At 42.8% G+C, this 27,990-nt stretch overlaps 1 protein-coding gene and 1 long non-coding RNA gene across 2 annotated transcripts; both read left to right on the top strand.

Moving 5' to 3' along the window:
• Nucleotides 1-302: 302 nt before the first annotated feature.
• Nucleotides 303-7,028, top strand: LOC134568572 (uncharacterized). Its single transcript, XR_010084039.1, has 3 exons — nt 303-509; nt 4,039-4,120; nt 6,881-7,028. It is a non-coding gene; the product is annotated as an uncharacterized LOC134568572 (long non-coding RNA).
• A 358-nt stretch (nt 7,029-7,386) lies between these two features.
• On the top strand, nt 7,387-27,694 carry LOC134569125 (uncharacterized). The gene is made up of 6 exons (XM_063428030.1): nt 7,387-7,516; nt 12,135-12,208; nt 13,745-13,892; nt 15,144-15,264; nt 21,280-21,460; nt 26,609-27,694. Exons 1-6 carry the CDS (start codon nt 7,387-7,389, stop codon nt 27,692-27,694), a joined length of 1,740 nt encoding a protein of 579 aa, XP_063284100.1.
• Nucleotides 27,695-27,990: the final 296 nt, after the last annotated feature.

The following is a 27,990-nucleotide window of genomic DNA, read 5'->3' as shown; positions in this document are numbered from 1 at the left end:
GTATAGTTATCTGGGATAGCTGAGGTGGGGGATACTGTATAGTTATCTGGGGGAGCTGAGGTGGGGGATACTGTATAGTTATCTGGGATAGCTGAGGTGGGGGATACTGTATAGTTATCTGGGGAGCTGAGGCGGAGTGTATTGTATATTTAGTTCAGTTTATATTAACACATTGTATTACTGTAGACTGGTTGTCATAGAGGATGGATTGTACCGCCCTCTAGTGGAGCAGTGCTTAGTTGTTTCCATAGTAAGCAGAGACGCTGTTTGTTTGACATGTTTGTGGAGACTGAAATCTCAGGAACTCAATGAGCTGCTAAGGGGCCAGGACAGGGGCCACACAGAGCACAGACTGGACCCAATATAAGCATACCGACATAAAGGCACTGACTGGGGCCACAGATTATTTACTGGGATCTAAACCGGACTCTTATTTGTCACAAGAAGCACAGACATGAGCCAGCATTGGGGACAGCAGGAGCTGTGAATCAATAACATAATCTGTCATTGTGAGTTCTACTGAGTGTCTGCTGCAGGCTGTCAGTCTGATACCATGCTGTCCTCATCCTGTGGGATTTATTACTCTGAACCTGTAACTTTGTGTTTGTTACATTGTGTCACTTTGTCACTGAATGTCTGTTACATTGTGTTAAATTGTGCTATTTTAATACTGTGTGCCTATTACTGTATGTTACATCGTGTCTGTCACTTTGTGTCACATTGCGTCACCGTGTGCCTTTAACTTTGTGTTGCAGTGTGTCACAATGTGCCTGTTACTTAGTGTCACTTTGTTAATGTGTGCCTGTTACTTTGTGTTTGTCACATTGTGTTACTTTGCTGTTGTGTGCCTATTACTGTATGTTGCATTGTGTCACTGTGTGCCTGTAACTTTGTGTCTCATTCTCTCACAGTGTGCCTGTTACTTTGTGTCACAGTGTGTCACTGTGTGCCTGTTACTTTGTGTTTGTCACATTGTGTTACTTTGCTATTGTGTGCGTATTACTGTATGTTACATCGTGTCACTGTGTGCCTGTTACTTTGTGTCACAATGTGTCACTGTGTGCCTGTTACTTTGTGTTTGTCACATTGTGTTACTTTGCTATTGTGTGCGTATTACTGTATGTTACATCGTGTCACTGTGTGCCTGTTACTTTGTGTCATATTGTGTCACAGTGTGCCTGTTACTTTGTGTCACATTGTGTCACAGTGTGCCTTATACTTTGTGTCACTTTGTTAATGTGTGCCTCTTACTTTGTGTTTGTCACATTGTGTTACTTTGCTATTGTGTGCGTATTACTGTATGTTACATCGTGTCACTGTGTGCCTGTATCTTTGTGTCACAGTGTGTCACAGTGTGCCTGTTACTTTGTGTCTCATTGTGACACAGTGTGCCTGTTACTTTGTGTCACATTGTGTCAAAGTGTGCCTTATACTTTGTGTCACTTTGTTAATGTGTGCCTGTTACTTTGTGTTTGTCACATTATGTTACTTTGCTATTGTGTGCGTATTACTGTATGTGACATCGTGTCACTGTGTGCCTGTATCTTTGTGTCACAGTGTGTCCCTGTGTGCCTGTATCTTTGTGTCACAGTGTGTCCCTGTGTGCCTGTAACATTGTGTCACAGTGTGTCACAGTGTGCCTGTTACTTTGTGTCACATTGTGTCACGGTGTGCCTGTTACTTTGTGTCTCATTCTGTCACAGTGTGCCTGTTACTTTATGTCACTTTGTGTCACAGTGTGCCTGTTACTTTGTGTCACAGTGTGCCTGTTACTTTGTGTCACATTGTGTCACTGTGTGCCTGTTACTTTGTGTCTCATTCTGTCACAGTGTGCCTGTTACTTTGTGTCACATTGTGTCGCAGAGTGCCTGTTACTTTGTGTCACATTGTGTCGCAGAGTGCCTGTTACTTTGTGTCACTTTGTAAATGTGTGCCTGTTACTTTGTGTTTTCCACTTCGTGTCACTTTGTCATTCTTTATGATGAAATATTATTAATCTAATCTTTTTTTTTTTTTTTTTTATTATATACACTTCCGATAAAGCCCACACATCCGTGGGATATTTGGGGAATGCAGTTCACAAATATGTCTATCACTGATGTTACCTATAATCAAACAAAAACATGGATTACAGTTATAATATTTTATCAGAAAGTAACATACAGTGAGTGGAACAGAATAACAGTTACAAATTGACAACACAGACACACAAAGTGTCAAACCCAAAGTAACAGGCACATGGTAATAAAGTGACACAATGTGACCAACAAACATTAACAGGAACACAGTGACAAAATAACACAATGTAGCAGTGTGAGTTTACAATCTGAGCTTGAGGGGAAGTAAGTTTTGGAAAACATCAAGACCTTCCTTTTCTTCACAGGAAATTGATATAGATACATGGAATAGTCTGCCAGAGGAGGTGGTAGAGACCAATATAGTAAATGACCAAGTGAAAGCTTAGAAATAACACTGCTGTTTTGTACATAGAAAAGATCAATAATTAAGTCTGTCTAAACAGGTAATGGACAGACTAGGTGGGACAATTGTACCCCCTGTAACCTTCTGGTGTATATTCCCTAAACATTGAGTTGTCAAAAAAAAAAAAATGCAAACTATTTGCATATAATTGGAAAGAAAAATATGGAAAAATTAATCTTGCACTCCAGATAAGCCCAGGACACTTGTTCACTTTGGCAGTTTTCACTTACATTTTGTCAGAACAGCACAACAAATAGGGTTATTCACAAAGGTGGGAATTGTTGGGAATTCAAAGTGAATTTCACATATTCTTATGTTTTCTTCAGACAAACACACTTTAATGAATTAAAGGACCACTATAGTGCCAGGAAAACAAACTCGTTTTCCTGGCACTATAGTGCCCTGAGGGTGCCCCCACCCTCATGGCCACCCCTCCCGCCGGGCTGAAGTTGGAGGAAGGGGGTAATTACTTGCCTTTCTCCAGCGCCGGGCTCCCTCGGCGCTGGGAACTCTCCTCTTCCTTTGGACGTCATTGGCTGAATGCGCATGCGCGGCAAGAGCTCTCTCAATGCTTTCCTATGGACGCTGGCGTCTTCTCACTGTGAAAATCACAGTGAGAAGCGTGTAAGCGCCTCTAGCGGCTGTCAATGAGACAGCCACTAGAGGCTGGATTAACCCATTTGTAAATATAGCAAAACAAGGGGGTAATAGGCGCTCGCTATAGTAAATGATGGGCAGGCAGCAGTGTACAAAACAAGGATTCCCAAAACCTTGTATGTGAATAGAAATTGGAAAAAGAGGGTGTATACCGCGCCTAGAGGTATTAGTATAGAAAATTATACATACATATATTTGATGAATATTTCGACAGTAGATGATAACCTCAAAATAAAAAGTAAAACATAATAGTGCAATACAGTAAGTTGGTAGAAAGGTATAATAAAACTATGCACAGTCCACTCACATTAGGGTGAGCTATAACAGAGCTCAGCTGTGATGCGCCTGGACGGTACAATCCCCGTCTCGGGATATATGGTGATGTAGCTTCAGGGGTTGTTCAAGGTGCAGTTGTACGTAGATCATGAAATGAGAATATAGCAGCAAATAGTGAAGTAAGTACTATTGGAATAATAAAAAATATAAATAGTATTGTACTTACAATTTCTAGAGCATAAAACCTGCTCTAGTGAAAACAGCCTAGGTGGTATAATCCCCACCAGGGATATGCAGGATCCAGGGAGTAAAAAAATAATGATAGAAATATAAAAAAGTATACTATAAAAAGTACTTTAATATATATATCAAACAAGTATAATAACAGGTTTAAAAAGTCCACTTTACGCTTTTCGCCTCACAGGGCTTCTTCAGAAGTGTGATGCTATGTTTACAGCAGGCAGGGTTAATCCTAGATGGACCTGGCACCCAGACCACTTCATTGAGCTGAAGTGGTCTGGGTGCCTATAGTGGTCCTTTACCAATGAGTAGATTCCCATTTTCCATGTTATATTGTTTTTCAATACATATATATATAAAGGATAATTCTTATCTTGTTTTTAGGAGGGAAATGGCTCACAGACTGTTAATCGGGTTCGACACTTTAGACATATATTCCCAAGAGATAATGAAGAAACATGCAAAGGTTGGTTATATGATTTAATATAAATTTTTGGTTCTGTCATTGTGAGTTTTCGGTTTATAATGTTCTCTGATTAAGGCATCAATGTAATATACTTACTATTAAAAATATAAAAATAAAGGAGAAAACTGGCGTTTGTTTCCTTGGTTACAATGTGGTTGTATACAAAAGCAGCACAGTACATTGTAAATGTTGGGACGCTATAAATCATTAAACAAGCTCAGAACTTATTGTGCTGTTACAGTGTCATTGTAATAAATTGCTTTTTTTTTTTTTTTTTTTTTTTTTTTTTTAGCATTTTAGCATTTTAGCCCAGGGCTTGCAGCCTAATTTTGCTATTCGATATTGCATCCATATTGAAGTGATATCCCCCATTTTCTTGTTGGCATCAGAGGGGGAGTGATTTTTGGAAGGGTCAGGCTTTTAATTAGAGGAGTTTTTTCATTTTTAAAAAAATATTTTTGTGTCAAAATGGTTGGGGGAAAAAAGGCAGTTTGAAAAAAATAATAAAATAATAAAAGAACACAAGTGTCAGGCATACAAATGTGTATACTAAAGGTATAAATAGATAAAATAAAACTAGTATTTTACTTACCTTTTTCCTCGCCGAGGCTCCCTCGGTGCTGCTTACCTGTGCTCTTCCCGTATTCTCATTGATGAGGCGTGACCTTGTCCGGAGTTGGTCCACTCCAATGATCCTCATAGGAAAGCATTGAGAACCCAATGTGCATGCACCATAAAACTTCACCCATAGGAAAGCATTGCATTTTACAAGGTTACTCCAGTTGCTCTTAGTATGATAGCTACTGGAGTTGTGCTTAATCATTCAGTGTAAACATTGCAATTTCTAAAAACAACATTGTATTGTTAAACCTACAGGACCACAGCACCCAAGCCACGTCATCGTCATCGACTTTAGTGGTCCTTTAAATTAAGTTGTACTGGTTATGGTACATAGAGTAGAATTTTAAATACCTTCCCACCTTGGTATCCATGTCTCCTGGTCCACTTAGAAGCAAAGCAAAAAAAAGGCTTAAATAATCTCTTAGTCGTATATTCTGTAAAAAAAAAAAAATTATACTAAAGAAAATAAAGAATTTAAAAAGGTCCAACCTAGCCTGTGCTATTTCATAGTAAGTTTTACAGCATTATAGGCTTAGTAGAAGATGATCGCAGACCTCTCAGGTTTGGCAAGTCTGGTGAGTGAAATTACCAACCTTTAACGATGTGTGGTATGCCTGCGCGCATGTACGTCAGGATGACAGGCTGCATTTAAAAAAAAAATTTGTGCTGCACTTTACTCCTGTCCTCCTGACACTTGCTATGTTATGTTAGTCACTAAAGTGATCATTCAAAGTGTATTTTGTATTTTAAACCAAAGTAGCTAAACTTCATGCATTTCTGACTGAGATAAACTTTCCAATCGAGCTATTTTGGGCTTCAATTTTAAATTCCGTTTGGTAAATAACCAACTAGTATGATCTGGTGATGAGGAGGGCTGTAATAAACTCATATGAAACACTTTATATCGTGTGACATGATGCGTCTGTGTGTGTCAAAGTGCCCCCCAACTCCTCTTCACACTCGTTCTCTTTGCCTGGGATTCCTCTCTTTCTCTCTCTGTCCCATTTCCAAATGTATTTATTTATAAAATATTTTACCAGGAAAGATACATTGAGATTTCTCTGGTTTTCAAGTATGTCCTCTTTTCCCTATCCTAAACCCACCATGCTTAACCCCACTGCATCTTCTATCTCCTCTTCTCATTGTGCCATCTCCCCTCCTCTAATGTTACGCACTTTGAGGGAATCTCAGTTCATTTATGGTCCTTGCTGAGCCTGGACCCTTCTCCAAACAGGGCATAGTTTATAGAGAAGTTCATTCTTTGTACTAATGTATGACTCTCTTACAAGTTGCAATTTGAGCTAAGGTGTAGGCTTTTCTTTGACCAATTTTAATAATTATATTGAGGGATACGGAGTTATTTAAATTCATAGTGGATGATTTTATTGTAACATTGTATCTATTATTCTACATTCTATATAACGTTTATAACGAATACAACAACTGTATCAAGCACTGCAAGGTGCTGTTTTTTGCACCCAGAATACCATCTGATTCCTATTTAGTAGAATTAAAATGTTAACCAGTTGTGGAGTATTTCTACTGCAATTATATGTTTTGCAACTGGAATTACTGGTTTAGATTATATATTTTCTGAATAGGAAAAAAAAACCTTCAACAACAATCTTGTGGGTAATAATTAGTATTGTACGAACAGGAAACACCTCCTTTAGTGAGTTTTCATCTTAACTTCATATAAGGGTAGGATGTACCCTGTTGACTATGCTCATAATTAATTTATTGTTTTCTCAAAATCTACAATTTTAGATAGTATGATTGTAGTCAAGTCTGTCTTACACTTAAATTTGAATCTCAAATTAGTATAATTAAAGGTGTGTAATCCTGATCCACAGGGCTATAATTATCCACTTTTGAATAGTCTGATTTTCAAACTTCTAATTAGTGCAATTGTTTTAACTCCTAAATGGCAGATAATTGAGAGACGAGAATGCAAGGGGCATGAGCTGATTTTATACAGTAAAACTGCTTTGCTATGCTAAAGTTGTTTCGGTGCTTAGAGTATCCATTTAATTCATTGTTTACTGAATAAACCACATTGAATAGATTGTTTTGAGATTAAAAACGGAAGAACTGGTTACACAGGTTTCTGTAAAAGTATTTATCTTTTTTTTTTTGTAGAAAGCTAATTTGAGCTACATGCAGCTGATCCATTCTCTGAAAATCCCCCTCTTGTTTGATTTTGAATCGGATGATACAAGTGATCATGAAGCAGATCGTTTTAAGAGGTCATCTGATATCCAGGAAGATAAGCAAAATATCACGCAGAGGTACAATCACAGGCTTTTAACACCAATCAATAGATTTCAGTCTGCTTATAGGGTTCCTTCAAGCACCATAACCACTTTGGGCCGTTTCCCGTTCCCGGGCTTTTGTGTTTCACAAATTGTTTGTCTAAAGAACACCAGACTTTATTCCACCATATGTATGAAATAGAGTGTGTCACTTAGCTCCATTGTAACATTCACATATTTACACAAATAATATACATGGTGCACATTTTTTAAGTAAAACAATAACATTAAATAATACATGGAATATATTTTGGGTTATGTACAACTTTATCTGTAGTAATTTATCCATATTATTTTCTCTGGGATGGATACTAATAGTGGCTTGCTTTCATAATGCGTCGATCCAGGTCATTGACATCTACAACATGTGTACAGAAGCCAAAGGACAACGTTTCTACCAATCAAGTGATCAGACCTTTCAGTGCTTCAGCGCCCACCAAACACCACGAGTTTGCACAGGAAGGTAATATTTATTTGTTTATAGATGCTAACATTAAAGGGACACCCTAAGTACCAGAACCACTACTGCTGAATGTAGTGGTTCTGGGACAAAGTGAGACAGTGAGAAAAGGCAGTGTTTACATTGCTGTCTAGGAACACCTATCACTCAGACAGCCACTAGAGTTGCTTCCTGTTGTGGTCCTGCAGGACCAACGTTCTGTATCTTCATGCACATCATGGAGACATGGCACACTCCCAACAGAGGTGCATTGAGTCAATGCATCTATATGGGAAGATGCTGATTGGCACAGTGCAGCCATTGCCATGCATGTGCAGTAGCCCCCGAATTCTTCCCTATGGAGAAGCATCTGATTGGCTGATGATGACAACTGGTCCTGAGCAGCAGCTGTGTGGAGAACTTTTGAATGTAGGATGAATTAAACAGATTTCTCATAGCTCTTAAGAGAGGGGGAAGGCAGAAATCTAAACAGCTAGGAAAATACTCTAACGTTACAAATATATTTGCATTTGTTACATTAGTAATCATTTAAGTCAACTTTACTAGTTTTCATGAACAACTATGGCTTGGTGTTTATCAAGATTAGAGGCATTTAGTCACAAGCCCGGTGTGCAGGGTTTCACTAGCCCTGAGGACTAAGGATTCTGTTACATGGACAGGGGTGTTGTTATGTTCTTTATGCACACAGGGTTTGAGCTCAAAATGTGATGCCCTCCAAACACCTGCTTTGGCTCTAGTACACACCCACACCCATAAAAAAACACACTCACCCAGAAACAGACAAACAGGCATATAGATGCATATACACGTACACACATTTGTGCAGATAGGCACACATAGAGAAACCTGCACTAACACAGACACAGTTATTGACAGACAGACAGAAAGACTCTGCACATGACAGATCCACGCACAGAGACATAGCTCTCCAAAACCTTGCTCATCTCAACCCACTGTAATACCATCCTATCTCTACCGAGCCCTTCATAACCCATTCTATTCTCCATTAAGCTATCAAAAAAAACCCAAAAAACTCCAACAGCACTCCATAATTCATCAGTCTTCAAACAGTATATATACAATCTTCCCTCCATTACCCTGGTCTATATTCTATATATACATTCTGCCCTCCATTACCCTGGTCTATATTCTATATATACATTCTGCCCTCCATTACCCTGGTCTATATTCTATATATACATTCTGCCCTCCATTACCCTGGTCTATATTCTATATATACATTCTGCCCTCCATTACCCTGGTCCATATTCTATATATACATTCTGCCCTCCATTACCCTGGTCTATATTCTATATATACATTCTGCCCTCCATTACCCTGGTCCATATTCTATATATACATTCTGCCCTCCATTAGCCTCGTCTATATTATGTATATATACATTCTGCCCTCCATTACCCTGGTCTATATTCTATATATACATTCTGCCCTCCATTACCCTGGTCTATATTCTATATATACATTCTGCCCTCCATTACCCTGGTCTATATTCTATATATACATTCTGCCCTCCATTGCCCTGGTCTATATTCTATATATACATTCTGCCCTCCATTACCCTGGTCTATATTCTATATATACATTCTGCCCTCCATTACCCTGGTCCATATTCTATATATACATTCTGCCCTCCATTACCCTGGTCTATATTCTATATATACATTCTGCCCTCCATTAGCCTCGTCTATATTATATATATATACATTCTGCCCTCCATTACCCTGGTCTATATTCTATATATACATTCTGCCCTCCATTACCCTGGTCTATATTCTATATATACATTCTGCCCTCCATTACCCTGGTCCATATTCTATATATACATTCTGCCCTCCGTTACCCTGGCCTATATTCTAAATATACATTCTGCCCTCCATTACCCTGGCCTATATTCTATATATACATTCTGCCCTCCATTAACCTGGTCTATATTCTATATATACATTCTGCCCTCCATTACCCTGGTCTATATTCTATATATACATTCTGCCCTCCATTACCCTGGTCCATATTCTATATATACATTCTGCCCTCCATTAACCTGGTCTATATTCTATATATACATTCTGCCCTCCATTACCCTGGTCTATATTCTATATATACATTCTGCCCTCCATTACCCTGGTCTATATTCTATATATACATTCTGCCCTCCGTTACCCTGGCCTATATTCTAAATATACATTCTGCCCTCCATTACCCTGGTCTATATTCTATATATACATTCTGCCCTCCATTACCCTGGCCTATATTCTATATATACATTCTGCCCTCCATTAACCTGGTCTATATTCTATATATACATTCTGCCCTCCATTACCCTGGTCTATATTCTATATATACATTCTGCCCTCCGTTACCCTGGTCTATATTCTATATATACATTCTGCCCTCCATTACCCTGGTTTATATTCTATATATACATTCTGCCCTCCATTACCCTGGTCTATATTCTATATATACATTCTGCCCTCCATTACCCTGGTCTATATTCTATATATACATTCTGCCCTCCGTTACCCTGGTCCATATTCACAGCTCTGCCTTATGCTATGTAACATCTCTTAACCCAGTAATATATGTTCCAATTACCATGGTGATCTAGTGATGCATCCAAATGGAAGTGCATCTGTTTCCACATGTCTTCCTGCAGAGACAGGTTCCCTCCTGTTGTTATATGACAGGACATGCTCCATAAAGCCACAGTTTTACAAGGCCATGTTCCCACATGGACTACCAGCAGGACAGATGTGCATTGGCTGAGTACTTTCTTGTGCCTCTCACAACTACGAAAACTAAACTTAACTAAAATAAAGTAAAATAAGAAATGTTAATTTAGATGCAGGCTGGCACTATGCAAAAGCAAGATCAGACTTGGGGACCATTGAGCCTGGGAAGAAAGATAAAGTTTTTACCTTGTCTTCTCCATGTCCTTCTTTGGCAAGCAGCCCCACCTCTAAAGAAGCCCTTTTCCCACAGGCAAACGCAGAGCACAGTAGCTTGTCATGGTCACCCGACTAGAGCCGGTTAGAATTTGCAGCACATTATTTAATAAAAAAACTGGATCTGAAGCTTCTAAATGCACCATGATTCGGGGTTATAGCCCCAAGATTCCACCACTAGCAGTGCCATTGTATATAGACTGTACCCAGAGAGTACATACATGGCATTGACCATGGATAACTGTCAGATCATGTCAGCCCTCCATGCCTGTGCCAGCATTTTTAATAAATGTACCTCCTGGATCACTATTCACTAGAGCTTCTGATGCCAATGCAGTTTTTTAAGACCCTTACATTGTGCTAGACATATTTAGTCCAACTTTTAGCCATGCCACGAACGATGAACAATTCTGCCCTAAGATGAGGTATACTGCAGGGGAAACCTGCATCATTAAAACTTATGAGACCGAGATCCAAACACAAGAAACATCCAAAAACACTGTGCCATATAAACGATGAACATTTTTATTTGGGAAAAAAACTGTTACAGTAGAACAAAGAAAGTTTTCATGCCACATTATTTATAGTTTAAGGCATACAAATACATTTTAATTTAAACATCTCATCCCTTTCCCATCTCCATTCTCTCCTTCCCTGGTCGAAGATGATTTACCATTAATATCTTGGTAACGATGTGGTGATTGTAGGCATTGGTCACACATTCCAGACATGATAGCACAAATAACTTGGGATTATAAAACGGTAGGAGGTCTGCTAGAGCAATGAGGGGTCTAAACAGTGCATTTCTCTTGCGTATTAGAGTCTAATAGAGACCAATTTTGAAGCATTTTTAATGTTTTGCATTTCTAAACTTATTATTGCATCAAACAAGTTTGTTCTACAAGCATAATAAAGCTAGTGCTTGTCTTATTTTTTTTCATTCTTGCCATAGCTATTATTTGACAGCCCAAAGAATGGAATTATACGTTAGCCCCATCCCCCCATCTTGCATGTATTAAATGGACACTATAGTCACCCAGACCACTTCATCTCAATGAAGTGGTCTGTGTGTCAGGTCCCCAAGGTTTTAACCCTTCAGATGTAAACATAGCAGTTTTAGAGAAACTGCTACATTTACATAGCAGGGTTAATCCAACCTCTAGTGGCTGTCTTCCTGACAGCTGCTAGAGGCGCTTCTGCGATGCTGGACGCGAAATTTGCATCCAGCGTGCAGAACGTCAATAGGAAAGCATTGAGAAATGCTTTCCTATGGACTGTTAGAATGCTCCCACTGCTCTTGCCGCGCATGCGCATTCCGCTTCACTCGGAAGCTGACGTCGGCGGGGGAGGAGAGGTCACCAGCGCTGAGGGAGCCCGGCGCAGGATTAAGGTAAGTGCCTGAAAGGGTTTTTACCCCTTCAGCGCCACGGGAGGAAGACCCTGAGGGTGGGTGGGTCCTAAGGAGTATATAGTGTCAGGAAAACTAGTTTTTTTTCCTGACACTATAGTGATCCTTTAACATTAAACATCTTAAAAAGCGTTTTACGAGTATTTAGGTTCATTAGATCCTGACTTTTTGACTCACCCTGTATACTGCTACAGTGTTTTATTATGATTTCGGAAACTTACAAGGATTCATTTCTCTCCTCTCTTAACAGAGATTAATTCTAACAAGAGGGTGAAGACTAGACATAAATCAGCCATCATTAGAAGGCGCTCTTGGAAGAGTGAGGTTGGTATTATTTGTAAGGGTTGGCATTTATTTTCACAGGTAGATTATCTGCTGTTGGGTTTGGGTAGTTTCAGGGATCGCAGCTTGTTAACTCCAATGGCAGTGCCTTTCTGTGAGGTGGAGGGCAGGGGTATTATATCATCCACTCCCAGTCAGCCTTCTCTGTTCCTTACATTCGATGTTCACTAATTTCTCCCCAAACTGCACCCACACTGTGAGGGCCAGATTTACATGGAGCCTGCAGGCACCTCTAGCTCTGTAGCTTGCACCATGATTTGGAGGATGCACACATATCTTTCTCTTTCCAAATTAAAATGCAGTTAATACATAGCAAAAATGTGTAAATAAATAAATACATGTAAAAAAAATTGTAATAATAATAAAAAAATATTAATAAAATATATTTATAAAAACAAGTAGAGATATGAATTGTATCTGTTTTTTACATATATATATATATTTAAACAAACATATATAAATGTTTTGTTAGGGTACATACTGTGGCTTGTACGCACAACCTATCCCGCCTACTGGCAAACCCAGCTCTGCTCATTTTTACAATATTCCCACCCACTTAGCTCACTTGGACTCACCTCTCCCCAGCATCCCACCTCCATGATTTAGTAATGAATTTAACAGACATTGCTAAGACGCTAGACCACTCATTTACCAATAATGATTTGCCTCTGTCTATTTCCTGACATCCAAGAATAGGAGGCAGAGCCTAACATTAGATAATGTATCTTGTAGAAAAAAGGAATTTGGGGAATCCTATTTTAATTTTTTAATTCTGTTTATTTATCTCGACATTTTTTATTATAATTTTTTTTTTTTTTTTATTAAAAATGTCTGAGTTTAATTTTGTGCGTTTTGAAACATTTTTTTTTTTGCGGCCATAACAAATCCAACGATAATGCCCCTATGAAAAAGGATATAAATATTTTTTAAAATCTAAAATCCTAGGTATATGTGACAAAATATAAGCCTTTTTAAAGGACCACTCTAGTGCCAGGAAAACATACTTGCTTTCCTGGCACTAGAGTGCCCTGAGGGTGCCCCCACCCTCAGGGACCCCCTCCCGCCCGGCTCTGGAAAGGGGAAAGGGGTAAAAACGTACCTTTTTCCAGCGGTGGGCGGAGAGCTCTCCTCCTCCGATCCTCCTCTTCTCCTCCCCGTCGGCTGAATGCGCACGCGCGGCAAGAGCTGCACGCGCATTCAGCCGGTCACACAGGAAAGCATTCATAATGCTTTCCTATGGACGCTTGCGTGCTCTCATTGTGATTTTCACAGTGAGAATCACACAAGCGCCTCTAGCGGCTGTCAATGAGACAGCCACTAGAGGAAATAGGGGAAGGCTTAACCCATTCACAAACATAGCAGTTTCTCTGAAACTGCTATGTTTATGAAAAAATTGGTTAACCCTAGAAGGACCTGGCACCCAGACCACTTCATTAAGCTGAAGTGGTCTGGGTGCCTAGAGTGGTCCTTTAAGCATTTCAATGTAAATATTCTATGCTGATATTTCTCACATTGCAGATAGAACGCATTCCTGACCTTGCAACGCTATGCCAACAAGAATGTAAATTACCCGTTATGTCTATCCTGGGGCATCGAGAATCATCTCTCCAGAGCTCATTCGTATCTCAGACCTCCAGGGCTCCGACGATGGCATCCACTCATTCAGGTTAGTTTGAAAAGTCAGCTGAATGGGTATTGTATGTATAAATACTTGTTCAATACTAGGGGGAAAAAAAAAGTTATTTTAGAACGAATTACCTGGTGATTAAAAATAAAATTATTGATCAGTTACTGCTGTAGCATTCCAGCTATTAAAGAAGTACAAAAAAAAAAAAAACAGTCACTTAACGCCATTATGATGGAAAAGTGAAAGGACAGCACTTATCTCAATGGATAGTGGTGACAGCTTCCTCCAGGGATATCCCTTTAAATACCGTGTGTATATAAACCAAACAGCTGCAGATCTACAAAAGGAATACAAAACAGACAAAATAGTGTAACACTGTTTGGTAGGGTGTAAATGTGCTATGTAGAATATAACTCACAAGAAGGATGAAATAGTATAGCCCAAGGGTGCCTCCCCTGATGTAGATTGGGGGGGGGGGGGGGGGGGGGGGAGGGGGGAGATCACTCCTCCTGTTCCAGAGATGACGAAATCAGACTCAGGATATAGAGTAGAAATATCTCTTCTTTATTTAAAATAAGATTAAAAATGTATAAGCTATTATAGTACCAGGTCCTTATTAAAGAATATTATTATTTTATTAAAGAAGTAACCATGACTGTAGGAAAGTTGTAGGCAACCTTCCGCACTCCAGATGTTGTGGACTACATCTCCCATGGTGCTTTGCCAGCATTATGCTGTAAGAGGGGATGTAGTACTCTATTTCTGGAGTGCCAACGGTTACCTACACCTGCTGTAGGGTAATGATAGTTTATAAACTTGGAGTTTAATTATTACTAAACCTCGAATCGGACTGAGTTTAAACCTGAATGGCAAAATGTAGATTATTTTAGCCCAAATGTTGTTATTCAGCAGGCTGTAGTGTACTTGAAGTATTCTTGTAATGATAGCCTTAACCTGTATAAGACAGATTTAAATTACCTTTCCGACCTCCTGCCAGCAATCTCACTAGACATCATTTGATGAAAGGCATGTTCTTAAATTCATAGCTCTAAGTATCCAGGCATACACAGATGTGACCTTAGCATGCCATTCATTTTGCAGAGTTTTATAAGAGGTAGGTAGCTAGAAGCAGCATGATATATTCAAACATGTTATTGGAATGTGTGCAAGACTACCTTTAAAAAGAAGCAACATTAGCCTGAGGTTTTAGTATTGAATTTTCGGCTTTTATCTGCTGGGACAGTCAATGTATCTATGTAACAATGCCTGATATCTGATTTTTACTTACAGAAAAAAGTGCAGGTCTGTTTGGGATTCACAATGATATGGTCATGACGGATTGTCATACATTACAGAACAGGGAAACAGATGGCAAAGGGACATTAACACAGCCACCAGAACAAGCCGTCAGGTAGAATATATGAGTATTCTAATTTCTCAGAAAACAGCCATTTGGACAATCAGAAAATGTATGGAGCTTATGTACCAAACTGTGAATAAGAGACAACTGTAGCCCATGGATCAGCGCAGCTAAGAGGAATAGGCCTTGACAGAGCCAGGAGGTAGGCATAGCAGCCACAGGAAGTTAGTGACAGCTAGCATGCTGGGTAGGGTGGAGCCATAAGGGGAGTATTTACACCAGCCATTATATGAAGTGGCCAATTTAACGGAACCTAAGCTTACCTGTCAGTTGTGAAAGCTGCCTGCCCTGGAGGGAGAAGGCAGCAGCATGGAGGCAGCATAGAAGAACAGAGCAGTATTGAGGCAGGAGGCAGCATGGAGGTACAGGAGAGGCTGGAGTGAGCTGCTGCTGCATGCTCACTCCCATCAGCCTCAGACAGAACTCCAAACAAGCCACCATCCTGGACACAAAGGTTGTGGCAGAAATCGTGGCTGGTGGCTGCAGGAGCAGCTGGGGGGCCCCGAGCACGTCTGCTCCCCCCTACCCACGTGGCGACGGAACGGAGGCCGGCAAGGAGAGCAAGGCCGTCCCTGCGGCAGCCCGGGAGTGACATCGGCAGTTCGGCGGCGCAAGAGCCTGTCAGGAGGCGGCAAGGGGACAGCTGAAAACGAGGTTGGAAAGCAGGAGGGAGTTGGAGGGCGCTGTCTGTTCGACGCGGCGCCGGTCAGGCAAGGTGGCAGGCCATGATGAGGCCGCACAGGAAGAGCGCCCCCTGCCATAAAGCGGGGGGGCGGGAAAGCACGAAGGACAGCGGAATCCAGCATGACATGATGGCTGCCGGGCAGGGAGAGCGGCAAGAGGCGTCCTGGTGAGTCTGCCCCTGGTGGCATACCTGAGGGATGGGGGGAATGATGCAAGGAGCTAGCAGTGTAAAAGCGGTCCCTCCCCCAATGGGCAGGCGGGGGGGGGGGGGGTCCAGGTCGGCAGGACACAGACGGAGGCGGCCCTGGATGGGGCCAGGGTCAGGTCAGAGGTGAATGAAGGGGATAGTGAAAGCAGCAGGAGGAGTCTTCACAGGCACAGCAGAGCAGCTGTGGAGGGGAAGGCCAGCAACCAGGATTAATTAAAGGGGCCACAAGTGGATGAGGAGAGGCCAGGTACTGCAAGCAGAGGGCAGAAGAGAGGACAAGGATGGGTGGAAATGGACGTAAGGAACAGAGGCAAGCGGGAGCCCCCTGGGGGGCGTTCTCAGGAGCAGGAACACAAGAGAAGCGTCAGCAGGTGTGAGTACGGGAGGGAGCAGCGCAGGGACAATGACCGGCACAGCAGCAGCAGGAGGTCGGATGAGGGATGGAGGAGCAGGTGAGGAGCCCAAGAAGTCAGTGTGGAAGGAGGAGGTCCAGTTCCTGGGAGAGGAGGAGGTCTCAGTGCAGCACTTCAGCTTCATCTGGCGGGATTTCACTAGGGCAGAGGCGTGACGCCTGCGGCCAGGAAGGTCGAGGAGTGTTACTCCTACGGGCTTGAGGCGGGACCAGCGCGGACAGGAGTCGGCGTCCACCGGATACTCCAGAGCCTGGCAAGGTGGACGGAAGGACAGCGCAGACGGGGGTTCGGGTGGTGAGTCAATAAACACACCCCACTTTTTAAATTGAAAAAATCATTTTAGAGTCATGATCAAGGAAAAAAGGGGCCGTCCCCGCGGTGCGGAATGGTGAGGTCACCGGAGGGCGGTTGGGAGGCAGAAGTTAGGGCGGTGGTGACGGCATGCCAGGAAGGGAAGGGGAATACGGTGTACCGGTACCAGGGACATCCGACGGGGCAGGAGAACAGTTAGATGTGTGGCAATATTCCAGGCGCGACGAAATGGGCATGTGTCCATCGCGGGGACATTGCGGGGTCACTTGAAGGTGGAGGATAAGATTTGATTAAGGGGATTTGTAAAAAAATAAATAACATTTTCCTGTCTTCCGCTCAAGGAGTTCCTTGATTTAAAAGGGGATGATAGGAAGGAGGAAAGAAGAGAAGGGGAAAAGCGGAAGTATCGCAAGATACTGAAGACTTTGCGATTTGGCTTAGGGCTTTTGTATCATAGTAGGTGTAATCGGGGTAAGATGCCCAGTTCCTAATGATGGTGCAGGAAATGCGCTCTTTCTGGGGGCTGCCGGCCCGCCCCCAGGAGGTGCAGTGCTGGCCGGACAGAAGAAAGGTCAATGCAACTGGGGACCGTCAGGTAGGCTTGGATACGGGTGTTCCGGAGGCGGTGGGAGTCACGGTGTCAACTGACGTGTCAAGAAAGGAAAACCTAAGACAGGAGGGGTACTCGCCGGGGCTTCAGCTCGGAGCGGCTCTGGTGACGATCAGTGCGTTGCTGCCGTGCCTAAGCCAGTAAGCCTCCCATGAAGGCGCTAGTTTTATGGCTGAGATTGTTGGTTTTTCGCTATTCCATTCAAAGTCGAGTGGTGACGCGAGGAAGCCCAATTGGGGAGATGGCAGGGCCGTTACATCCCGCCATTAGCGGATCTGTTGGTGTCTCCGTGGGGGGTGGTCCCCTAGAAAGGGGCAGGCAAATTCCGTCTGATACAAAACTTATCGCACCTGAAAGGGGCATCGGTAAATCAGGGAAATCGACGCGGACCTGTTCTGTATCTTTGGCATCATTCGGCCTTGCTGTCGAGTTGGTTCGGGGGAGTGGGACGCGTTCGATTATTGATGACCCTGCCATCTTTTGGGTTGCATGTTTGCAGGTGCCTATTGGTACCTCTGCTTGCCTAGGGGCAGTTCCATTTCATGTGCCTACTTCGGGAAGTTGGTTCCGTCTGGGAGTGGGTGGTGAAAGAGGAATCAGGAAGGGGTTCCTTAGTACATTATCTGTAACATAGCTTGCTGTGTGGGCTCGGCTGGGCCGGGCCGTTGTGGACATACCTTACGGTTGCCGGAATCCTACCGCACGTCTTAGCTTAGGCTGGAAATTGTGTCGGTGGTAGGAGAGTGTCAATTGCCTGGGGATCAGTTGACTGCACTTCGGGAGTTCAGGGTGAAGGTTCGCAGGTCCAAGAAGGTCATGCTGAGAAATCGCAGTTGTTCATAAGGCAGTTTCAAGTTCGCATGTCAGATTAGTCGCGAGGAATGGGTATGTAGCCGTTTCATGACGAAGGCTACTTGTGGAGCCATTGCGGGTGGTATCGAGTTGTTCATGGATGCCTCTGGGAACATAGATTCCGGGGCATACCTGGAAGGCAGGTGGTGCGCAGAGCGGTGGCGGGAGGCATGAAAGGTAAGTCCACTTATTCGAAGTTGGGATCTTTTGAGTTATTTCAATTGAGAGTGGCCAAGGCTCGAAAAGGTGAAGGATTAAGGGACGAAAAGTCGTAATTCACGGACAATACGGCGGGGTTCATGCGGTTTACCATCCAGCCGGGTCCTCGGTTCAGGAGGTACGACGATAGTGTCGATTCGTATTAATGTGCAGGTCATTTAATATCGGGTGCAAGCATGCCACATGCCTGGTTGGCGGAAGGTAGGGGCTGGTTACTTGGCTTGCGCACAAGCCGACAAGCTGCGAATGGCGGCCCCAGGGGGCGCGGGAGGAGGGACAGGCCGGTCTGGAGGAAATGTGGTAGCTCGAGGCGCCGTGCTTGGAGGATCGATAAGGAATCCTATGGCACTTGGCACGGGGACTGCCTATGTGAAGGTTTGGGATATGTGGGACGAGGCGGTTGGTTTCACTGGGGGGTCCCAGTCAAAGGAGGGGCGACGGGATACCTTGCTGTGGTTCCTAAGCCGCTTGTTCTTTCAGCAATGGACAGGAGCATGGCGGCATTGGCGTTAGGGTTCAAACTGACCGATTGGGAGGAAGTGGTGGAATGTTGTCACGTCCATCAGGCATCGCGGGTCTTACGGAGAGGTATGAAATATGTCGGTGCTGGCCGGCTGGTTTCCTTGGGTAACGCAACGCCTGGTGGTGTGTTACTCTACTTTTGCGGTGAGTTTGTTTGCGGTGGCCTTCTCGGGGGCTTGGAGAAATTCGTATTGGGGAGCTGGTGTGTGCCTTTTAGGCGGGTGGTGGGGGGTTCTACACTCGGTTGTCGAACCTCAGTCGGTTAAGGTAACGATTCGGTAGGGTTGTACAAGAACGGATGTGTCTGGTAAAGGAGGTTTGGTAAAGCTATATTCCTTGCCGGGGTCAGGGGTACGCCCGGCGTCTAGCGCATCATGCTACTTGGAGCTTCGCCCAGACATCCTGGGTGGCTTACTGGTAAAAGGGGACGGATCGGCGCTGTCACTATTCAATTCCCGCAGGGGTTTGTTCGGAGGGGTTTGACAATTTTGGGTTTGGATCCCGGGCACTTTGGGGCCCATGCTTCCCGGATAATGGCGGCGACAGAGGTGTCCCGCCTGGGTTTAAGTGAGGACCTGGGGAAACGTTTAGGCAGGTGGGAGTCAGTACGGTTTAAGTCCTGTTTACGGCCAGTCTATTTGGTTTAATGGCTATGGACGTATGGGTTTGTGTTTGGGGCTATGTCTTGTTGCTAATTACTTTCGTTTCAGGTTTGGTGACATGGTTGGTGGGACTCTCTTACACAGAAGGGAGCCGCGGTTCGGGTCAAGCGCAACTGGGTTTTCCTTTGGAATTGGTGGAGCTGGAGTGGTTTTGGTTTTCGGGGGTTTTGGTGGCAAGGCATTAGTGAAGAAAATTTTCCGGAAGGTAACAAGGGGTTCTGTCCAGGACATTCTGGTAATCAGCAAGGGCGGGAAGGATATCGGCATGGTCCCGGAAAAGGAATTGGACAGGTGGAGGCAGAGGGAGGTGGACCGGCTATGGAAGCTGGCCACAGGTGTGGTGGTGGTGCGGTCCGAGATGGTTCCTCGGTTACATTGGAGACATACTAGGTACCCGGTCATGGTGGCTCGGTGTCGAGGACGAATTAATAAAAAATTGATGGCGGTATTTATCAGATGTGGGGGCGGTGTAACAGTGAGACACAACGAACTGGGAGGCAAGCTCCCTGGGTACTCCAGGGGGGATGGGGTACGTTTTCGGATGTAAGGTGTGATCTGTTTAAATTGGGCCTTCAGGAAAGCATTCAACAGGCCTTATTCCGGTGTGGTGGGGGTCGCTCAGGAGCTTTAGGTGTCAAGTCCTGAGCTGTGGCTGGGAATGGCCTGGTTAAATCAGAGGGTAGATGGAGGAGAAAGTGGGCATCCTGAGGTTTAGTGTGGATTGGGCAGTGTTGCACGTGGTTGGTAGGTTCGAGCCCGTCGGTGGCTCCGAACCTTGGGGTGTGGTGGTGTCTTGGTACACCCTACACTGGAACTGGTGGGTAGCAGTGTCTTGGTATACCCCTACAATGGATATGGTGTGTAGGGGTGTCATGGTACACCCCTACAATCGATATGGTGGGTAGCGGTGTCTCGGTACACCCCTACAATTTAACCTGGTGGAAATGTGGTCATATTGGGTGGCCAGTTTCTGTATTAACATGTTATTTAGATTGTTATCTATTGTTATTATTGTGGGGTCATTGCTAGGGGTATGTTATGTATATGGGGGGATGTTAACTTTAATAAGATTTGTTGGCAATGACCCCATTTGTTATTCCTTAATTATTTTATTAATAATTTAATAAAGCTGTGGACTAATTATTTCCAACAGTATAACCTGTGTCCGTGTTTTAATGGGGGTTTGGGTAAGGTTAGCGCATATGCCGGCAAATCCGACTGTGCGCCTGTCATGGCAATGGAATTACAATATTTTCAGTCTAAAATAACATATAGAACAGTTAATACAATAGCTGATTTGGATAATGTTTCCAATACAACTATTTTCACCTTAGATTTGCAGATCCCTTGTTAGTTCTCCATTGATCTCAGTTTAGTGAATAAACACCAATTTTTAAAGCAGTATAAAACAAATCAAGTTTAATGTTCATAGAGACCTGACAAGATAAACTACCTAACCTCTTCCAATATCAGGTGTAGTAATTGTGGGGTTTTTCTGGTTTTTTTTTTTTTTTTTTTTGTCAGCCAGCAAGATGTCCGGCACATTGAGGGTTTTTATCATGCAGAGAAACAATGTGGAACTCCAATAGATTCTTGTACGTTCAAGGAAAGACATATTGTATCTCTGAGCATCGAGGAAGAATTGAATAAACCAAAAAATAAAATATTAACGGTTAGAAATCCCATGTCTGCAGCAAATATTCAGGTAGGTGATGATTTTCAAATCTCTTTCAACAACGAATGAATACGTTTTGCCAACATTCTTTGACTCAAGGAAGGTTTGTGAAGGGAAAAGCTGCTCAACATTTTTAGGTTTGTTGACAAAAAAAAAAAGGAAAAAAGGGAATAAAACGAGATATAAAGTGACTTGATGTCACTTCAAAGAGGATACAACAAGTCAGTTTATTGTTCCTACCAAAACGTATAGTGGAAAAGTTATTAAGCTATACATTATTTTGACCTGCTAAGGTTTATGGCTTCACTGTCCGCTTGCTGTCTACATAGCAGAAAAGATTACAAACGTGGCTTTTTGGAGTAGTTGTTAATGCGACTACTTATCTTCCAAATGATGTGTTTGTTGGCCTCCAAATGTGCACCCACAAACCAATAATTGTGGGTTGCTGTTTGTGCATTATTTGGGGCTGGGTGGCTGGGAGTGCTGAGTGTGGAGGAAGTTATTTTCATGTGTTAATCTACACAATTGCTGGCAATTATCATCAGCACAATCCACCGACTGAAACTATACCTACCTGTATGTGGACTTGTCACATACACTGTGGGGGTCAGGTTTACTTTAACACGTTCTGTGGTGATGTCAAAACATGCAGCAAGTACAGATTATTATAGAATGCCTGGCAAACGTGCACCCCTCTGGGATAAAGGCAGTGTTTGCTCTCTGTTGCCCAGTCAGCTCACAGTAGTTTCACACTACCTCCCCCAGGGGCTGTTATGTATAGGGTCTGTCTCACCCTGAGTACTCAGACAGCGGCCATTACTGCATTACTGGTCTGATTGCAAGCCGGCCTGTGTTAGGATATAGTTAAATATAAATTTATAGCTAAACCTGGGAGCACAGGACATCACATGCCAGATTTAAATAGCAATGCACTGCCTAGAAGAGTATCTTACTTACTGTGGGTACCTGGCACAACCAGCTCTCTTTATTCTGATTTAAGCTCTGAATTACCTGGTTATGTTCCTGATTAAGCCTCCTGTCAGTCCGCAGTCTGTTCATAGTGATGCATGTTGCTGCTGACCTCAACTGTCCCTAAATTAGTGTCCTGCCACATCCTAATCGGGTCTTTTACCGGCCACCCTGTCTGTCTTTATTCCTTCTAGTTGCATGTGTCCAATCTGCTTCCATGTTATGTGTTGACAATCTAGAATATTCTAGGCATAACTAGAAACTGCATGGCTCTGGTGCAAGAATTAATGAACACCCCCTTGGCCCAACCAGCTTCACGCCTCTCATCTGCCCCCTTCTCCTATTCACCCCTGGCTTCTGTGTGGCATTGACTGAGTGTAATAGTTTGATGATTGGCCAAGTTTGACTGTTAGGTGGTTGAATAAGTCTGGCTGTGTAAGTGGTTGGCAGAGTGTGGTTGTGTGCACAATTGGCAACGTGTGATAGGCTGAATGTCACTGTGTGGTGGCTTGCAGAGTGTAACTGTGTGTGTGGTTGGCTGAATGTGATTGATGATTGGCCGAGTGTGATTTATGGTGGTTTGCAGAGTGTGGCTGTGTGGTGGTTTGCAGAGTGTTGCTGTGTGCGTGGTTGGCTGAGTGTGATTTGTGGTGGTTTGCAGAGTGTTGCTGTGTGCGTGGTTGGCTGAGTGTGATTTGTGGTGGTTGGCTGAGTGTGATTCGTGGTGGTTTGCAGAGTGTGACTGTGTGGTGGTTTCCAGAGTGTCACTGTGTGGTGGTTTGCAGAGTGTGACTGTGTGTGGTTGGTTGAATGTGATTGATGATTGGCTGAGTGTGATAATTGGTGGTTTGCAGAGTGTGGCTGTGTGCGTGGTTGGCTGAGTGTGGCTGTGTGCGTGGTTGGCTGAGTGATTCGTGGTGGTTTGCAGAGTGTGGCTGTGTGGTGGTTTGCAGAGTGTCACTGTGTGGTGGTTTGCAGAGTGTGACTGTGTGTGGTTGGTTGAATGTGATTGATGATTGGCTGAGTGTGATAATTGGTGGTTTGCAGAGTGTGGCTGTGTGCGTGGTTGGCTGAGTGTGATTCGTGGTGGTTTGCAGAGTGTGGCTGTGTGCGTGGTTGGCTGAGTGTGATTTGCAGTTGACGTGTAATTCATGGTGGTTTGCAGAGTATGGCTGTATGCGTGGTTGGCTGAGTGTAATTTGTGGTGGTTGGCTGAGTGTGACTGCTTACCAAGCACTCCCTTTCAAACTTTAAAAATGACTTAATGTATTGCCAAAATGGAACTGTATTAAATAACAGTTTTGCAAGAAGGGGGAGTTTCTTTGCCCTGTTGAGACCCAGGTAGTTCTGCCATTGATCCCGCATATTCGTTTACTAAATAGTGTGTTGGAGTGAAGTGAAAACTGAATTTAATATTCTAAGTGAAAAAGTAAAATGGGAAAAATTGTATGTTTTCGGTTGGTCAGTTTCCAACAATGCTCCCTTTAATGAATAACCCTCAAAAAGCATAAGATGCAAGACATCTACATTGTGTCCCCACAGGAAAATGTATCAAATTATCAGATGTACACCTTACTGCACTGAAATTTATTATTACCAAAAACAATACATAGATAAATTATACATACTATATACAGTGCTATAAGAACACAGAAAATGTGAAGGAATTACTCCCCACCCCCCAAAAATGGTAAAGATTTCTGCCTTTTTCAAAGTAATGAGCATTTTGCCTCTTCTAGTGCTGTCAGGAGGAGCAGGTCCTCTGCCTCTCAGAAGGTACACAACCTCAAAACTCTCTGATCTCTAGAGAAGCTTCCACCGAAACGTCCTCACTTTCTTGTGCTACCTTAATAATTATCTGTATTTTTTTCCTGCTGCCCCGCTTTCTGGGATGTGATTTCCCTGGTACCATTTAGTTTGTAGCTTGCTTTGCATACCTTATGGGGGAGGATACACATTCTTTTGCTCAATATGTGTGTAAGGTCTCAAAGAACTTCCTCTGTAAACCCAACATGTGTTTGCACTCTAGATGGTGGGGGGTCTGAATTGCATAATAATTACTAAGACCCTTGCCATCCTAACCAGAGTGTTCATCAAACCTGTTCTCGGGACCCAACAGTCATCTACAATTTCCTGGTATCTGTGCTTTAGCATGTGTGAGTTAAAGAGGCACTCTAAGCTCCTTAACCAATACAGCTCATTATCCCATTGTACAGTGCTGCGGAATGTGTTGGCGCTTTATAAATAATAATAATAGTGGTTAGGGTGCTGTGTCTACAAATCTCCCAACATTTCAAATAGACAAAAAGGGAACAGCCCTTCCATCATGCTCTTCCCCCTCCCTAGCCCTTTCATCATGCTCTCCCCACTCCCCAGTCCCTCCATCATGCTCTCCTCCCTCCCCAGCCCCTCCCTCAAGTTCTCCCCCCCCAGCCCCTCCATGATGCTCTCCTCCCTCCCCAGCCCCTCCATCATGCTCCCCCCCAGCCCCTCCCTCAAGTTCCCCCCCCAGCCCCTCCATGATGCTCTCCTCCCTCCCCAGCCCCTCCATCATGCTCTCCTCCCTCCCCAGCCCCTCCATCATGCTCTCCTCCCTCCCCAGCCCCTCCATCATGCTCGCCCCTCCATGATGCTCTCCTCCCTTCCCAGACCCTCCATCATGCTCTCCTCCCTTCCCAGACCCTCCATCATGTTCTTCTCCTTACCCAGCCCCGCCATCATGCTCTCCCCCAGCCCCTTCATGATGATCTCCCCCCTCCCCAGGCCTTCCCTGATGCCCCACCTCTATCATGCTCTCTACCCCCCTCCCCTGCTCCTCCATGATGCCCCCCCTCCATCATGCTCTCTCCCCCCCTCCACTGCCCCTCCATGATACCCCCCCCCCCCCATCATGCTCTCTCCCCCAAATCTCTGACCCCCAAATTTTGGGACACTAGTGTGTGTGTGTGTGTGTGTGTGTGTGTGTGTGTATATATATATATATATATATATTATATTATAAACAATACACAAGATCCAGCGCACTCTCCTATCTACTAAACAGCAACTTCAATGTTGACAGATTTTATTAGTTTTTCAAAGGTTTTTTTTTTAAAAACACCTTATCTAGGCAAAAAATAATGGGGATTTAGTTACATTATATGATCATACATTGCATAAGCCTGCCACAACGTCAATGTACCCCATCTTTGGCAGGTCCTACTCTCACAGTCTAATGTCTGCTCTTATATATATTTATATTGATTTATATTTATATTGATATGTACTTCAGAAGCATAAATAATACAAATTTATCAAAGGTTACCTTTATAATTTGATTGCGTAATAAAGCATGCCATAATTGTTTCATTTATGTGTTTAGAGGTAAAGAATAGTTAGTCTTTGAACTTGGGCTGGGTTGGGCTATTAAGGTGTTGCTATTCAAGAAGTGATTAAATAGTGGAGGTCAAATCTTAAACAATAAATAGTTCACACATAGACTTGCCGCGCAATATCCACTATAATGAGCTGTAGTAGTTATGGTTTAAGAGTCCCCCGTTAAGACAATTTCATGTAAAATCCTCCAAGAGCACGTACAGTTTATAACACACAGGTAGTGCAGAGCATAAAGACAAAAATATAGTAGACATACTGAAATTAAAGGTCCTTTGGTCACACATCATAATTGGGATGAGCCTCTTGTGGTAAATGCTTTGGTCCACATTTTATGGACAGCACCCAACCTCTATTTGGGTATACTTTACTTCCAGGTGCATCAATGTAAAATCACATAAATCAATGGCAGTGTTACATAAAAAATGGAAATATGTGACTATATTCCAAAATCATTCAAAAACATTTTTATAAACACTAACGATAAAGAAAGATCTGCAATATCTTGGAGAAAAATCACTAATCCCTGAATTGGGCACTCTCTTTACTCCACGTCCTGTTACACTTCCTGTTATACTTCTGCGCTATTTTATGATTGACATCTTTTTTTTTATCCACTATTTGTAATTTTTCAATAAAGATTTGTTTCAACAAGTGTACATTATTATCCTTCAATTCTATACTTTCTGGATCTCACATCCAGTTTCTGTTTTCTCTCACTTCTTAATAACTAAGTTCACCCAAATAAGGTTAATTATAAAAGTAGACATTTATGTTGCAGCTCATATACTGTCTGATTAATTTTTCTATAATAAAATGTACTTTGTATATTTGCAGAATGTAAGCGCAGCAAGTGAAACAGTCCCCGTTATTTTTGATAATAACTATAAACATGGTTCCTGTGGGATATTGCACAAGGATTTCAGCAGCAACACTATTTCTCTAAATCAGACAAGTGAAGCTTGGTTGAACAGCAATATGGACAATGTAAATAAATTACCAAAAGATAAACACGCTATGGCTCCCAAGTTATCATCAAAGAGAAATAAAAAAGTGGACCCAATGTTAATGGTGGATACAAAAGTCAATATTCACTTTCTATCAGCTGATGGGACAACGCAAGTTGCAGAAGTTACCAAAGATGGAAAAATGTCTATGCCAAAAAAATCGAACTTTCGAAATCCCAGTGTGGTTTCTTCAGAGGAACTACAATCATCCTCAAAATCTATCAGTACTCATGAGATGAAACAGGAGACTGATGAGGTCGGCCCTATCATAAACGGTGTGAACCCCAGAAAAGGTGCAGTTGAGGAATTATCTTTATATACAAGACCGGCTCCATCATCAAGGTCGATTTGTTCCAATCGTTCAAGGTCATCAACGAGGTCAAAGATTCAAAGACCTGTTAGTGAGGGTGAAGTCAGAAAATGGAGCTATATATCGATAGCGAAGACATTAACACCTGGAGGATGTCCTCTGAGCTCTTCCCCGAGACACAAATCTTCTCCAGTAACTTCTCCAAAGATCGCTGGTGGTCTGGAGAAGAATATTCCTAACAGGCTGAACTCAACAGTGCCTCTTACAACAAAATTGGTACTATTCGAAAACAGGAGAGAGAGACTTGTATCCATTCTGCCAGAAATTATTTCCCAGCATAAACACCCGAGTGTGCAGAGGACGAAAGAAACAAAACAGTTTCACAATGAAGTAAACACAGAACAAGAGCAATTTATCAGTACGGAATTTGCCAATGTCCAAGATACACCTACGTTATCAGTGGTGACTGCAACGTCCTCTGATACTAAAATTCCATTGAATGCATTTAGTAAGAAAGAATCTGAAGTCATCTCCATCACCTCAGTGTATCCTGATGCCTTCCTGGTCATCAATATTCCTACGGCACAGACAGACGCAACAGAGTGAAATTTATACTTGTTACTTATTTGGGCTTTTGGGGATAGAGCCTCATGTAAGTGAGCACCCAATACCATGTTCTCAGCTCCAGTTAGGGTTAGTTTGCATTAATCATTGGAGTGTGCCTACCTTGCTTTATTTTTGCAACAGAATGAAACGTCTTATCAAATTTGTTTTCCAAATGTTATTAAGAAATAGACCCACAATTTTTTTTTCTTCTTAAATCCTTTCAAGAATTGGATTTCTTTTTAATAATCTTTCCCATACTTTATGAAACATGTGCGACAAATTTATATGTATATTTT

This window comes from Pelobates fuscus, chromosome 7 (assembly GCF_036172605.1).
Source record: "Pelobates fuscus isolate aPelFus1 chromosome 7, aPelFus1.pri, whole genome shotgun sequence".
Taxonomy (NCBI): domain Eukaryota; kingdom Metazoa; phylum Chordata; class Amphibia; order Anura; family Pelobatidae; genus Pelobates; species Pelobates fuscus.
This window is presented reverse-complemented; position numbering and strand designations above follow the sequence as displayed.

Coding starts and splice junctions, on each gene's coding strand:
- LOC134569125 (XM_063428030.1), top strand. CDS start 7,387: ATGCGTCGATCCAGGTCATTGACATCTACAACATGTGTACAGAAGCCA. Junction 15,265..21,279: donor CCACCAGAACAAGCCGTCAG/GTAGAATATATG, acceptor TTTTTTTGTCAG/CCAGCAAGATGTCCGGCACA. Junction 21,461..26,608: donor TGTCTGCAGCAAATATTCAG/GTAGGTGATGAT, acceptor GTATATTTGCAG/AATGTAAGCGCAGCAAGTGA.